Here is a 15,491-nt window from a genome sequence, read left to right as displayed (position 1 = left end):
GAGGGAAAGAATAGAAGAAGAAAAGAAAAAGAAAGAAGAAAAAAGAGAAGAAAAAGGAAAAAAAAAAGGAAAAAAAAAAGAAAAAGAAGAAAAAAGAAGAGAAGGGAAGAAAAGAAAAATACATAAATAAATAGTAAATAAATAGAAAATTAGGATAATAAATAAATAAAAATGAAATAAAATTATAATGTTAGCCCTATAACTAGGCTTGGTCCTAGCCACAATCCTTTTTAAACCTAACTAATTTGGGCTCGGGCTGATCTTGGTCCAAGCCACAATCCCTTTTAAACCCAACTAATTTGGACTATTGGACTTAGGCCGACCCAAAGAAAAAGAGGGTATTTGGGCTACAGGCCTGATTGTAAACCCATTATTTAGGTCACTGGGCCTGAATAGACTAACCTTGTAATTGGGCCTAAACTAGAAGTTAAATCAGGCATGAACCAGAAATTAAAATTGGGTCAAACCTGAATCAAAAATTCGGTCAGACCTGTAACAGAAATTAGATTAGACTTGAAACAGAAGTTGAATCAGGTTTGAATCAGAAAATTGAATCAGTCCTGAACCAGAAGCTGAATCAGATCTGAACCAGAAATTAGATTAGACCTGAACCAAAAACTAAATTAGGCCATGGGCCTGAACCAGAAATTGAATCAGGCTATGGGCCTGAAAATGAAATTGAGTCCTATGGATGGGCTATAAATGATTTTTATTAAGAAAAGAGTGTAAATAAATAGAAAGTAAATATGCAAGTAGCAAATAATTTGATGATATTACTAGGTATTAAAGAATTGTCATATGAACCTAAGACTTTGTGAGCAAATTAAGGTAAGTGACATTGACACAATCTTATTGTTTTCAAATACTTAATTAAATATGAAATGGCCTGCCAACGGAGAATAATAGTTGGCAAATATTACGGCCCTGTCACGGGTATAATAGTGACCACAGCTGCACTCCCCATCCGAGAGTATGGATTTCAAAGTGTGAATAATGGCAAGAATTTTACATGATGCATATTCATATTTATGAACTTGCATGATTGGACATCCATTGTTTATGAGTAATTTGAATATATGCTATATGAAATACTTACTTTGTTATAATTGTTAATTTCTTAAATTAATGCATGGGCATGAAAAATATTATGCTTGATCTGGTAAAATTGTGCATTATTACTTATTGAGCCGTATAACTCACACCACTTTATTCTTTTTTTTTCTAGATAATTAAGATTGCTAGGATCAAGGAGCTTGATGTACTTCAGGGTTTAGAAAAATTGAATATCAAATGTTAAAATTTTAGAAGCTCTGTACCGTTCCATTCTGATGAAACTTGTAATGACATTTGTAAATAAAATTGTTTATTTATGTTATAAAATTTTAAGTGGCTTCGTGTTATTGTATGTATATATTTGCAATAGCATGACCGTGTCATAATCTAGATTCGGGGCGTGACATTTAGTGGTATCGGAGCAATAGGTTTAATCATGAGTAAAAACTTTAAATTTTAATAAGAAAAATGGGTAGTTAAGTCTTGTTCAATTAGATTTTGCATATAGAAAAGAAAGAAATTAGTTAATCATAAAAATTAATTTATATTAATATTTTAATAGGTGAAAATGAGCAGGATGAAGTTTTAGCAAATATTACAGCTAGAAGGAGAGAACCAAGAGTGAGAGGAGTTGCGATGTGATATAAGTAGTCCTATCTAACACTCTTGACTCTAGTAAACTTTGCTCTCGTCATGTTAAAACAAATCTTAGTGCTCAACCTAATCCTATTATCAAGATTAGAGCCTCTTACTATTGTTACTTAGCTATTGGTGCCACCATGTGGCCGCTATGTAATCGGCCTTTGGACTTCCAACATTGGTTAGGGTATTGTGTAAATAGGTTGTCTTAGTTTTTGACTCAACTTGGTTGAGCAACAAGTTGACTCACGAAAATTTTCAATTTTGATTGAACCCTCAACTTCTTGCTGAAGTGGCAAGATGCGATACCATCTAAGCAAGTGATCGGTGATTTTTTCAAGGCAATATCGTTATCTTATTTATTTGCAGCTATTACTTGTGATTGGCTCAAACAAATGATGAAATATTATTTCTATAATCCATGCATAGGATACCAGGTGAATTATGCTTTAGTGAAACTTAAATATTTTGCCCTTATGCAGTGTCAAACCGTCAATCAAGAGCTATATGCATTTTAATTTGATTATAAACTTAAATTTTAAGCTCAATACATGAGGCATGGAGTACTCTCAAGATGTAGCCATTGATATGTTTTAGTCTGGTAGGCAATTTCAAGCATTTAAAAGAATTTACATATTTTTCCAAGATATCATCTAGTTATTTGTGATATTTATGAAATAGGTAATCACATATCAAGCTGTGTAAAACAAGTCATGCGGAAAATAAGGTGTAAAATCAATTTTTAGGTTATGTGATTTATTAGATTTTTCCAAAACAAGTTTTCAAGAGGATACTAAAATTGTATTTTCATAAAACTCAAACCTTTTGGATTTTGTTAAGCCTCAATTTAGCAAAGCTGGATAAGTATCTAAACTTATCACACAATTTCATTAATTTGAAATGAAATTTTATAATGCCCTTAAACAAAGGAGATAGGCAAATTGTGTTTTATTTCTGCAATTGTCTCAAGATTTTTCTTCTCTTTGGACTCGTCTTTTTTAAAACTAGATATATCCAAAAATGACGATGACTTTAAAAATTTAAAATTCATTTTTCTTACAAAAAGAATATAAATCATGATTTTTCAATTCAACTATTATATTTCTATGCTTGTTTTCAATACTTTCACATTTCATCTATGTTCTAAGGCTTATGCTTTTACTTACCAATTACGAGTGGCATATGCAATGCCTTCTAGTGGTTTTTAAAGAAAAGAGTCTCTGTTACACATGGATAAGATCAACTCAAAGGATGAAATCTGGGTTTGGATTATTTTCGCATCGCCTATCTTTCGCTATTGTTATTTATCTTTATTTACATATATTATACATATTATTGATCAGTAGGAAGTATTTTGATAAATGACCATGATCTTATTACACTCAATGCTTGTGATTGATTAAAGCAGAGTATTTCAGATCATCATGAATGCAATAACCACGTTTTCAGTGGGGTGCAGGCAACCTAGTATTATAGACATAATTTTAATTAATTCGGCATCCAGAATTACAGACTCCTGGCCCAATGGATAAGGCCTTGCTCCAGGAACCAGATATTCTAGATAGATAGGACCATTTTGTCATTATGGTAAATATCTACCCTACATCAGTACATTAAAACAAACCGACAGCGATAAAAAAAATTGACAACCATTTCATCATCATGGTTAATGCCGATCCTACATCAGTACATTAAAACAAAATAACATATGAAGAGGTTTTTGGTATTGTAGGGACCGTCTCAAGATCAAAAATGATGAAGATGGAGATAATGAGATTGTTGTATTTGGTTGCAACATTTTTCACTTCTTGAGTCATCATCCAACCCAACAATAAGATATCCGTCCTTAAGGTTAGGTATCCAAGATCGCTGTAGGATAGAGAACTTGGGTTAAAATTTTGGGACAAAAATGTCTCACGATCTAAGAAAATATATTAGTATATCAATATACAATTGATATATTTTATCAATATTATATATATTATATATTGATATTATATATATTGAATTTATGATATATATATATATAATATTACAATATATTATTAATTATATTATTGTCATATTATTATTCCATAATAATTTTAAATTATAGTACAAATATATCGTTATAATATATATTTATATAATAATATTATTTCATATATTACTTTTATTTTTTGGTAGAAAACGACATTCAAATTGCCCTTACATGAGTACAACCTACCAAGTTAGAAGCAACCAAATGATACAAAGGAGGAGGAACCTCCGTGATACTAGTCCAAAAGAGTTCTCCAGAGTGCCGAGCTACGTAGGAAGCGACCTAATCCGTGACTCTGTTCGTCTCCTGATACACATATGCTGCCTAGAAAGAAGCCAAACCTCTAACCAGTCTGCGGGTCTTACGAATCAGTGGGTGGCCGTCCCCATATCGATCCACTCTCCGTATCCAATCGATCACCGTAGAGGGGTCCCCCTACCTTATTATTCTAATTAGAATTAATATTAGTATTAAAAATATGCTATAAATTTAAATATAAGTATTAATTATATAATAGCAATTAATATATCTTTATAGGATTAATAATTTTTAGAACTACTAAATATATTTTTAATAAATATATTAATCATTAATAAATTAAAAAAATATTAATATTTTATTATAAATATCTTTTATATGGTTAATAAATATATTTTTATAGAATATATCGGAGGTGATTTTGGTATTGTATAGTTAGCAATTTTTGATTTTTCATGAAATATCAAATATATTATTTATCAATATTTTTAAATTTTTAATTATTGAAATTTAGTATATCAAATAGGATGATTTTAGATCAGATTAGGTTATTTTGGGATAAAAATCACATAAAATAGGCAGTAACAAAAAAATTTGCGAACCATTTCGTGATCATTGCAAATGCAAAAGAGACCGAGACATAACGACATAGAATGGACAGCGACAAAAAACTTTGCGAAAAGAAATGAAAAGTTAGTCCTGCTATCTACCCTACAACGGCACCGACTCCACACCTACAGGCTACCGCCGGGGCCCAGAACACAGCACCATATGTCATCTAGTGAGTGTGGGCTTGGGTGTCGTTTTAGGTGACTGAACTCTAGATCCCAATAATGATCCCCTCGGGCCCTCCACGGGCACGGTGCAGTCCCCGCGTGAACGCGCTCGCACACGCGGGCCGCGGCCCCGCATGAACCCAAATGTCCGCGTCCGCGTAATAATCACATATGCGAAGAAATATCCACCGTCGATAGCCATTAGGCACACATCCTGACCACCACGTGTCTTTCTTTCTACGACTCTTGTCGCCCTTCAACGTCCGATGGACGGCTTCCGACGTTCCCGCATATATTTATCCATGCGCACGTTTTCGAAGACTAAGCGGTGCCGACCTTTAAAACCCTCTCTCCTTTCCCTCCCTCCGCTGTCGTCTCCGGCTGCCTCCTTCGGATTCTTTCGGCTTCCTCTCAGGTCTCTCCGCTACGTTTCCGTGAGAAAGGATGTCGACACTCTCGATTCCCGTTTCGGTTCCGTCCCCCTACGACGACAGCGAGCAGCTCCGCAAGGCCTTCGAAGGTGCCTCCTCCCCCCCTCCGCCTCCTATGCGTCTTCTCCGTTTCCGATCTCAAGATCGCAGCTACGGTTAGGGTTTTGATCGATCTTTTTGGATCTCTTATTGGCAGGATGGGGCACGAACGAGGGGCTGATCATCTCCATCGTGGCCCACCGCTCCGCTGCCCAGCGACGCCAGATCCGCGACGCCTACGCCCAGGCCTACGGCGAGGATATCCTCAAGGCCTTCGAAAGGGAGCTCACCCGGGACTTCGAGGTCTTCTCTCTTTCTTGTTTCTTCTCTCAAAGATGTCTTCTTTTTCCCTTCTCTTCTTTGATCTGTTGCTTGATCTGGGAACAGAAAGCCGTGCTGCTGTGGATGCTGGACCCCCCGGAGAGGGACGCCATGCTGGCCAACGAGGCCTTGAAGAAGTGGTCCCCCGGGAACCGCGCGTTGATTGAGATCGCCGTGACGAGGACTGCTGACGAGCTGTTCGCGGTCCGGAGGGCGTACCATGCCCGCTTCAAGAGATCGCTTGAGGAGGACGTCGCGGCCCACACTAGTGGGGATTTCCGGAAGGTAACTCGCCGCGCTGGTCGCTGGTCCTGTCTTTGATCTGATCGATCTGAGGAAAAAAAAGTTTTTTTTTCCTTTTTTTGGGTTTAGTTGCGTTGAAGTTTTGATTTTCAATCCCATTTAGGTTCTGTTTGTGTTGGGGTAGGAAAGATAAAATGAGAATATCGGGGTTGTTTATGCATGGATTGGAAGATGATTATGTATTGTGTCCGGATTTCGAAATCTAGTTTTTATGCCGTGATGTTTTCTCTCTCCTCAGAATTGAAGAAAAAAAACCCAAAAAGATTTGATTTTTCACTTTGGTTTCGGTTTCTTGGTCGTTTTTAGGAGGGTAATTAAAAGGAAGGTAGTTAAAAAATAAAATAAATGGTTGCTTATCCGCACGCATCAAGGTTTCTATAATTCGGAGTCCCGAAGGGTCACCATTATTAGCCATTACGATATACCGGATATAAAAGGACTATTTTTTGAATAATAATACAACATCTATTAATGATGCCATTATTGATCATTAAAACAGGAAATAATGGATGATAATAGTAAAATAACATCATTATTTGACAAAATAACAGCTCGTTGTAACTTAAGTAGTACCTTATTTAATTCATGGTGGAATGATTACATAATGGTTGTTAATTATATTATATAATGGACCCCTGAGAATATTAGTGCCATTATACTGATTCGCAATCTCGGGGACCTTCAAAGACATTAGACGCTGACATCGTGCCTCTCATCATGTTTTGTTAAATTGAGGTCTACAGTAGTTTCATTGTGGTTTAGATTCATGGCAAGTATTTTTTTAGTGTTTGATGCCATTTTATTTTCCTTATGATCTTGTTATTTTACGGGAGGAGGTAGAGCTTGAGAAGTTTTCAGAACAATTTTACTTCTGATTTTACTTGGTGAATTATTGAGCAATGCTTGTTATGTCCAGCTTCTTGTGCCACTCGTAAGCTCATACCGTTATGAGGGTCTTGAAGTGAATGCGTCACTGGCGAAGTCAGAGGCTAAGGTGCTGCATGAAAAGATAAACGACAAGGATTATGGCCATGAAGAAATCATTAGAATTCTAACTACAAGGAGCAAAGCACAACTGCTTGCAACGTTCAATGATTACAACAATGAATTTGGTCATCCAATTAACAAGGTACTTACAACTGTTAAAATATTAAAATTATCTTTTTCTATATTATGGTTTATATTAATGCTCTGTTTTCATGGACTCTAACATGTAAGAAATAAGAATAAGTCATGTCACTGAGGTCCAATACTTGTGCTGGCTGAGATTTGTCTTAACTGACTTGCCCATAGACAGAACAACACATGGGAAGCCTCTATTTGGGGCCTATATGCCTTTTATTAATTCTTGATTTCTCAAATTTATTCTGAATTTTCTTAGGTCCTGCAATTTCTTCTCTCACCGGCGCACCCACACATATTTCACTTCCTTTTTTAAACTTTATGCATTCTTCACCTTAAGAATCCAGTTATATTTCTTTCTTTGAGAAAATATGGTGGGAATGCCAGCTTCAGGGTTCTGGGACCTCTCTCCCTAGTTCATGCACTGAGGACAGAGGTGCAGACCGGTGGACTAGCATAAGTCCAGTTATATTTATATATATGGCTATCATATTACAGCTTTAAATTCTAAAATTGCAATTGTAGTACCATTTTATGTACTTCATTAATATTCCATTAGATTTATCTTAGTACCATGAAGACTTCGACCTATTGCTCCGGATCCCCATTTACTAGGAAGACAAGAATCAAAAAGATCGAACTACCTACTCATTATTCGGAGGTGAATCATAGAACACCAAAAGCTTTGGTAGATTATGGACCTAACATTGGTCACATCCCTCACGACATAAGAACCTTGTAGATTTTGTGAATGCTGAAACCTCTTTCTTGCCTGATGTTTCCAACACATAATGCCTTTCTTCGCCTTAAATTACACATACCATTATTGCCCGATTATCACCAAATTAAATTTGATAATTGCAGTCAAAATAGGAAGAAAAACCTTCTCCTTTTCAGTGGGAATATAAACAAAAGTAGGTGGGCAAAAGCTACAACGCACCTAAAGATGAAATATGCAACTGAACTCAGATTGCTGATTTAAACCTATACTGTTTCTTGCATTCTCAGGACTTGAAGGCTGATCCTAAGGATGACTTCCTCTCTGCACTGAGGAGCATCGTACGTTGCATCATTTGCCCTGAAAGATATCTTGAGAAGGTCATCCGGCTTGCAATCAACAAAGTGGGGACAGATGAGTACGCTCTTACTCGAGTCATAACCACTCATGCTGAGGTGAATATGAAACCGATAAAGGAGATATACTACAAGAGAAACAGCGTGCCTCTGGAACGTGCCATTAAAAAGGACACCACTGGAGACTACGAGGACTTCCTTCTTGCATTGATAGGAGAGGATGCCTAAGCTCTCTTGAGGTTCAGTACCTGGCATCTTGGTAACCCCGTTTATACCATCATGTCCCTTTTGTGTGTGGGAATAATGTCTTGGTTTGCCTTAGCGGGAGTGTTGGCTTGTTTTAGGTCTTATGACATGCCAAGGTGCAAATAATGTGTCTCTGTGTGCCTTGCATCAAACTTGAGGGATGCGTTTACTTATTTTCAGTTTTATGTTGCATTGTTAGATGTGGGTTTTTTTATCCGCCAAGGTGCTGAATATATTAATCCATCTTGTGTTTGAGCGATAAATGCATGTTTTAATAAGTTACAGGTGCTGGAAGAAGGGTTTACTTCCTGTGAGGTTATGTATTGGGGACGTGTCGTATCTGACAACTTAGAATTGTTTTCCAAACTTCTGGAGAAGACATCAAGAAGCATTACCGTTGCTTCCGAATCCTGAAGTTGCTTGGTTCGTGCTCACAAGCACCCAAAGGTTTTGCAAAAGTTATTAGAAATTAGTGCCGGGCATGTCTCGTGCACTGGAGATGGGTGTAGAGTAAGGCTGCAAATGGGTCTTGTTGACCCATGATCCGACCCGACCCGATTTGCTTAGATCTGATCTGGCCAATTTTTTTTGGTTGGATCTAGATTTACTGAATGCAGTTTCGATCCGATCCGAATTTTTAAAATTATTTGGACCCTCAGGCTATAACCTGTAGGGGTGCAAATATAAGTTCTGAAGCTATAGATGGATTAACTCGATTCGGATTCGAACCGGATCCGAATATTTTTAGTTAGGTTCGGATTATACATGGATCCAATCTGAATGACTTATTGGATCAAAAATTATAGAGATGGATTCGATCCGATATGATATTCTATCGGGTTGGGTTTGAGTCTAAAATTAGGATCCGAACAAGAAATCAGATTGAATCAGGATCGTTCATGACCCGATCCGATCCGACTCATTTGCACCTCTAATGTGGAGTTGTTTCTCTGTGAAAACAAAAAGTGCGGAAGTTTCATTTGTTAGATAGTCTGGAAAGGAGAAAGTACCAAAAGATAGGGCTGCAGTCACGATCGGAACGAGATCGTCCGGATGTATACAGATATTGAAAGGAACAATGCTAGTTTCAAAAGCATTTTTACTTGGACTGCACAAATTCTTCAACAACTTGGGGGAATGTTCTTTCACTGCCCTATCTTTCTTGTGTCATTATTGCAAGTTGGTTTCACGCAAAATCGAACAGACGAATTGTACAGCTGATGAACCAGATGGTCTTTATATTTAATGCCATATCTTAAACCTATACAACTATTAGCGACGTTACGGCCCTGGTTCTCCGAGTTGTCAAATGCTGGCAGCACTTGCCGGATTAGCCTAATCTGGTGGCCGCAATGGTGGCTGTCATTCACCATTGTGCGAAAGTTTGTCCTCACATCTATGCAGGAAAGCAATCGGCTGTTGGTCCTTCAACATGAATGGGAAGAATATGGTTAAGATTGTAAATGAGTCGGGTTGACCCGTGATCCGACCGGACCTGAAATGACTCTGATCCGACCCGTTTTTAAGGATCCATGGGGCCGGGTCAGGGTTTCAAATTGGACCCATTCTATTTTTCGGTTCTAGTCTAGGTTTACTGAATCTCGACCCAACTCGATCTGACCCATTATTTTTTGGGTCAATTTTGGATCGTCTACTCAACGATCTGATTTGACCCGACTTGAACCAAGATTATCCATTTTGGGCCTACAGACCCACAGCACGCAGGCCACTACCACAAGGAATTACCCAATCGCTCACTTGTCTTCTAAGTTCTGAGTCTTCTCAATCGCTTCGACTACAACTCTTCAACTTTGTCGCTCTGACTCCATGAGGTCCAATTGCTTTTCTCTCTTTAGTCTTCATTGCTTTAGGCTTTCAGCCATTCGGCTTTTCTTATTTCCCAATCGCTCTCTCTCGATCTCCCTTGAAGCTGCGGACTATTTAGAGTGCAAAACCTTTCTTGCTTCAAGCTTTTCAGCCATTTCGTTTTCCCTGTTTCCCAATCACTCTCTTTCAATCTCCCTTGAGGCCGAGGACCATTTGGAGCCTTAGCAAAAGTGCAAAACCCTTCCTTTCCGAATTAGATCGATCTCCCCCTTCATGCTTGTGCAAAACCCTAGAGCTTGTAGTGATTCAACGAGTCTCTTCGGCGTCCGACAACTTCGGCGTGCTTCGTCCCGACTCCCAAGGTATCTCCCTCCTCCAAAATCCTAAATTTGCAACTTACCCTACCTTGTTCTCCTCCATCCTCTCTTTCTTCCTCCTCTAGATATTCCTCCCTTCTTCGGTTCTTCGAAACCCTAGGTCTTCCTCCTCGAGATATTACTCTGGGTCGGGTCCTTGTATAACCCTAGGTTTCAGCCTTTTTGGGATCCACCTTTGTTTGATAGGTTCGATGTATTTTTGACTTGAACCATTCTATGGGCGATCTGTAGGTGCTTACTGGAGAAACCAAATTTTCTACTTTATTTATGTTATTATTCTTATTTATTATTATTTAATTTTGCTATAATTTTGATCTGATTGTTTGTTGTTTGAGGTTTTGTGGTGATCGATATTTTGTTTTGCATTCATTGTATTGCCGATAAAGTTATAGATGTCAGCATGCTGTGCTGAATATGCCTGATGAAATGCATAAATGGGCTGCATGTATGCTTTATTCATGTATTTTCATGTCAGCATGCCATATACTACAAGTTGTTTTGCCATAGCCCCATTCAGGCTCTCTATGATTCTGATTCTCTTTTAATTTGTTGCTTTTGTTTTGCACGTTGATTGTTCTTGCGGGGTTGTGGAATTTTTCGCCAAGGCCTGAATCTGAACTGGACTCAAACTGAACCCAATTTTTTTGGATTAGGTCCAAGTTATACATGGACCCGACCCGACTTGAATGACCCATTGAGTCAAAAATTGTAGCCGTGGATCCGAACCGAACCGACCGGACCCGATTTTCTATTGGGTTGGGTCTGGGTTCAAAATTAGAACCCGAACAAGAAATCAGGTTGGGTTGGGGTCACTCATGACTCGGTCCGACCCGACCTATTTGCACCTCTAAATATGGTGATGGTGAATTCAAGCAGTGGTTATAGTGAATTTAAGTTTTGTAGGTTCATGTGAATTGCTTATTTAGCTTATTGGAATTGCATATATAATAGTTGTTAGAATCATACATAATCTCGCCTATTATAGTATGTACAATATTTGATGTTACAATCACTACATATTGCATGCATAATCTTAGTATATCAGCTGAGAGCAATCTCCAAAAATTATATCTGATTGTCATATTCAAATTTAGTATTTGTACCAAATTATAGGATTTTGCTATTGTATTATACTATATCTGGTTCCTAGTATCTTTTCCATAATCATGAAATTTTATTGTTATATTCTACTATATCTAGGGGGCTCAACTTGTATATAAAGCATACTAGTACCATGAACAAAATAAGCAATTCAAATCTTATTTCTAATATAAATTTTTCATGATATCAGAACAGTTTTTTCTTGATCACTCAACCCCTCTTTCTTTTTCTCTTGTCGTATCCTCTTGGTGTTCATTTTCCTTGGCCCTCTATTCTCCATTTGATAATCATCGCCTCTTCTACAGTTATTTTCAATCTTAGTGCTGATATAACGTCACTGTTTTTTCTCCACCACTCAGATAACCCAAGCATGGTCCTGGTCTCTCAAGTCTTTACTGGTGAGAATTATTCTCTATGGTGGCGTGCTATGAAGACTGTTCTCTTAGCCAAAAATAAAATTGGCTTTATTGATGGCTTGCTTAAAAAATTTGATAAAAGTTCAACAACACTTGATGTATGGAAACGTTGCAATACTATGGTGCTTTTCTAGATTTAGAATGCAGTCCACAAAGATCTTGTGAGCAGTCTAGTCTATTTTGAAACTACAAAAGAGTCATAGGAAGATCTGGAGGAGCATTTTTCTCATGGTAAATCTACCCAAATTTATCATATCAAGCGAGATATCTCAATGCATATTTAAGATCAATTTTCTCTTGCTTCTTATTTTACTACACTCAAAGCATATTGGGATGAAATCAATTATTTATATCCACTTACTACTTGCACTTGTGGTACAATGAAAAAGTTGAACTGGATCTTTCAACGTGAAAAGGTTTTTCAATTCCCTATGGGGTTCTATGATTGTTCTAGGTTCTAAACTAGCGCACACCCCGATAGAGCAAAATTTAAAACTATCACCTGACGTTGGAGAACCTTCAAATGATCCTGGATCATACAGACGCCTAATAGGTCGTTTGATTTATCTCACAATCACTCGTCCAGACATTACCTTTATTCTTCGAGTCTTAAGATACCTTAAATCATGCCCCGACTTTAGTATCCTCATGGCTGCTTCGAACAACTTTATCTTAGTGCTAATTGTGATACTAATTGGGTGAGTTGTTCCATTACTCGCCGTTCTGTTATAAGTTATTGCAGCTTTTTTGATGATAACCCTGTCTCATGGAGCACAAAGAAACAAAGTACTGTATCTAGCTCCACCACTAAAGCTGAGTATCGATCAATGGCCTCTACCACTTTTAAATTAATCTAGCTCCAAACTCTACTCTTTAACATGGTTATTCACCACCGTCAACCTATATCTCTTTATTATGATAACCAAACGATATTTTATATTGCTTCAACCTCTGTATTCCATGAGTGGACAAAATATATCGAATAGATTGTCATGTTGCTCCAAAAAAAAATAAAAATAGGCACAATCCAAACCAAGTTCCTTCGAAGTGACAACTAGTGTGCTGATATTTTTACCAAGGCTTTAGATCGTGATCATTTTTTTTATCTGCTATGCAAGTTGGATGTTATAGAACTACACATACCAACTTAAGGGGGAGTATTACAGTTGTCAAAATCGTGCACAATCTCGTCTATTATAGTATGTACGATATTGGATATTACAGCTGCCACATATTGCATGCACAAACTTGGTATATCAATTCAAAGTAATCTCCAAAAATAATAGGATCTAATTGTCACATTTAAATTTAGTATTTGTGCCAAATCATAAGATTTTTCTATTATATTATACTATATCTGGTCCTAATATCTTTTCCATAATTATGAAATTTTATTGTAGACTCAACTTATATATATATAAAGTATACTAGTGCCATGAACCGAACGAGCAATTCAAATCTTATTTTTAATACAAATTTTTTAGCATATATTCATAGAAACTTCTGATTTATCTTCCTTCCTAGCCACCAAAGATATAGAATCTCCTATAACTTTTTTTGAAAGTTTAATTCTCTCTAAAGAAAAAAGGTGTAGATGAAAGCATAACCATGAAATGTGAAGATTACGTTTCTAAAGAGTCAACTTTGGTGTATCTCCATTTCCTTGACTGATGCAACTCAAGCCTCCACCTCTCCCAGACTTACACCCCCCCACCTCTCCCCCTCGCCAATCAGCACTATGCGAGTTGACCACCTATGGGGATTTAACCACCAACAACCATGGCCGCTGACGCCTGCGTCCACGGTAAGGGGGGACACCGTTGATGGGAGGCCGCCGGCCGCCGGCCGCCGGCGATACCACTTCTGTGATGGGCTTGCCCATTGGAATGCGATTAGAGAGGACGGGGGAATGGGATCGACGAGGAGTTACGGTTTCTTTTTATTACAGGATGATGGGAGGTACGAGGTGCTTTTATCTGTTGATAGCAATAATCACATACCTTTGGATCTGTCCAAGGTGATCTTTGACTCCCATGCATTTGCCCACCAAGCTATTCGGCTCGGATGGCTTATCTTACATCAGGGAAATACTGCCCGTTAAGCCCTGAAGGTCATAAAATGGAAATGGCTAGTTCTTTGTTAGATTACACTCTCCGCCGAACATTCAAAAGTTTTCAAGAAACCAAAGTTGATCAAGCAGGTGATTTGCTGTGGATACAACTGAACAAAAAAAAAATAAAAATAAAAATAAAATCTGTCATTGGTCATGCTCCCAACCACGTCAACGAAGTGAAAAGTGCAATCTAGAAGTCAAAAGACCTCCCCGGTTTTGGAATCAGAAGGCGCCTTCCTCTTCCTTCTCCAGTCAGATATGATGGCTGCAATGGTCGTGGAACCAAATGCCTTCACGTGCAATGCATTGATCGACGTTCAAGGAGGAAACATAGTTCATGCTCTAATGCTGAAGCAGGAGATGCTTGCTTGTAGGCTTTTTCGTGATGTTGTTACGTACGACTTACTGATTGCTGGTGCATGTAATGTACGTAGAAAGCTGATAATGAGAAAGGAAACATCCAATCGGGCATATGATGAGGGAACTTGAAATTTAAGATACATGCAGGGAAACTTGTATGACCAAGGTGAATGCTATAAGAAACATTGGGACGCGTCTAAAGGATAGAGCATTAATATGAAGATCTTGACATATTAGGGCTTCAGTTCTATCCATTTCCAACCCTTTATTTCATGCCGTCTGCTAAAGACCCATATTCTTATCACTTAATTATCGTTATTTTCTACAAATCTGCAACTGTATCCTGTTCTCTTCAGTGGAGGTCGGTTTGAGGCTCAGGATGGAAATTGTCCACTTGCTATGATGAGATTTTGTATGGTTTGAGATAATTTGCTCTGAGCTTGGACATATGGTTGAGCATAAGAAGATGATGTAAAGGCAAGCAGCAGCAGCAACACCATCACCACCACCAACAAAAAAGGCCCAGAACCAACCTAGGAGGCATGAGATAGCTTTTTCTGTATGTGAGAAAAATCCAGGCAGTAAGAATTTTGCTGTGAGAGTTCTGATAAGAGTAATAGAGCAAATCAATAACGAGCTGGAGGAGTTGAAAAACTTAAAAGATTAGAGAAGCGAAGAAACATGAACATGATTCGTGTATGCAAGTTATGATGTACAAGGGCCATAAGCAGCAGAGTTTACAAGTTCGTAATTATCTTAATTACTCTATAAATGATAGTTAACTTGTGAGTAATTTTATTTTAGCTACATTTTAAAAATTTTATGACTAATCCATCATCAGGCATTTAAGCTATGTTGCTGAATAAAATGCTTAACAAAAAAAATTCCATGCACTAATTGCAGAGCCTTCCAGTAGAGATCATTCTGGCCTAGTTAGGTTCTATGTTTGCATCATTATGCTGCTATGGTTTGCAAATAAACTCAGGGGGTTAACTTCACCATTCATTTGAGAGGT

General features: G+C 37.7%; 1 protein-coding gene across 1 annotated transcript; it reads left to right on the top strand.

Annotated features, from left to right (window-relative positions):
• The first annotated feature begins 5,098 nt into the window (after nt 1-5,098).
• On the top strand, nt 5,099-8,560 carry LOC103711257 (annexin D2). The gene is made up of 5 exons (XM_039128886.1): nt 5,099-5,266; nt 5,374-5,519; nt 5,604-5,822; nt 6,757-6,969; nt 7,971-8,560. Exons 1-5 carry the CDS (start codon nt 5,191-5,193, stop codon nt 8,262-8,264), a joined length of 948 nt encoding a protein of 315 aa, XP_038984814.1. The 5' UTR covers nt 5,099-5,190; the 3' UTR covers nt 8,265-8,560.
• The last annotated feature ends 6,931 nt before the right edge of the window (nt 8,561-15,491 follow it).

Source organism: Phoenix dactylifera, chromosome 8 (genome assembly GCF_009389715.1).
Source record: "Phoenix dactylifera cultivar Barhee BC4 chromosome 8, palm_55x_up_171113_PBpolish2nd_filt_p, whole genome shotgun sequence".
In the NCBI taxonomy this organism is placed as follows: Eukaryota; Viridiplantae; Streptophyta; class Magnoliopsida; order Arecales; family Arecaceae; genus Phoenix; species Phoenix dactylifera.
This window is presented reverse-complemented; position numbering and strand designations above follow the sequence as displayed.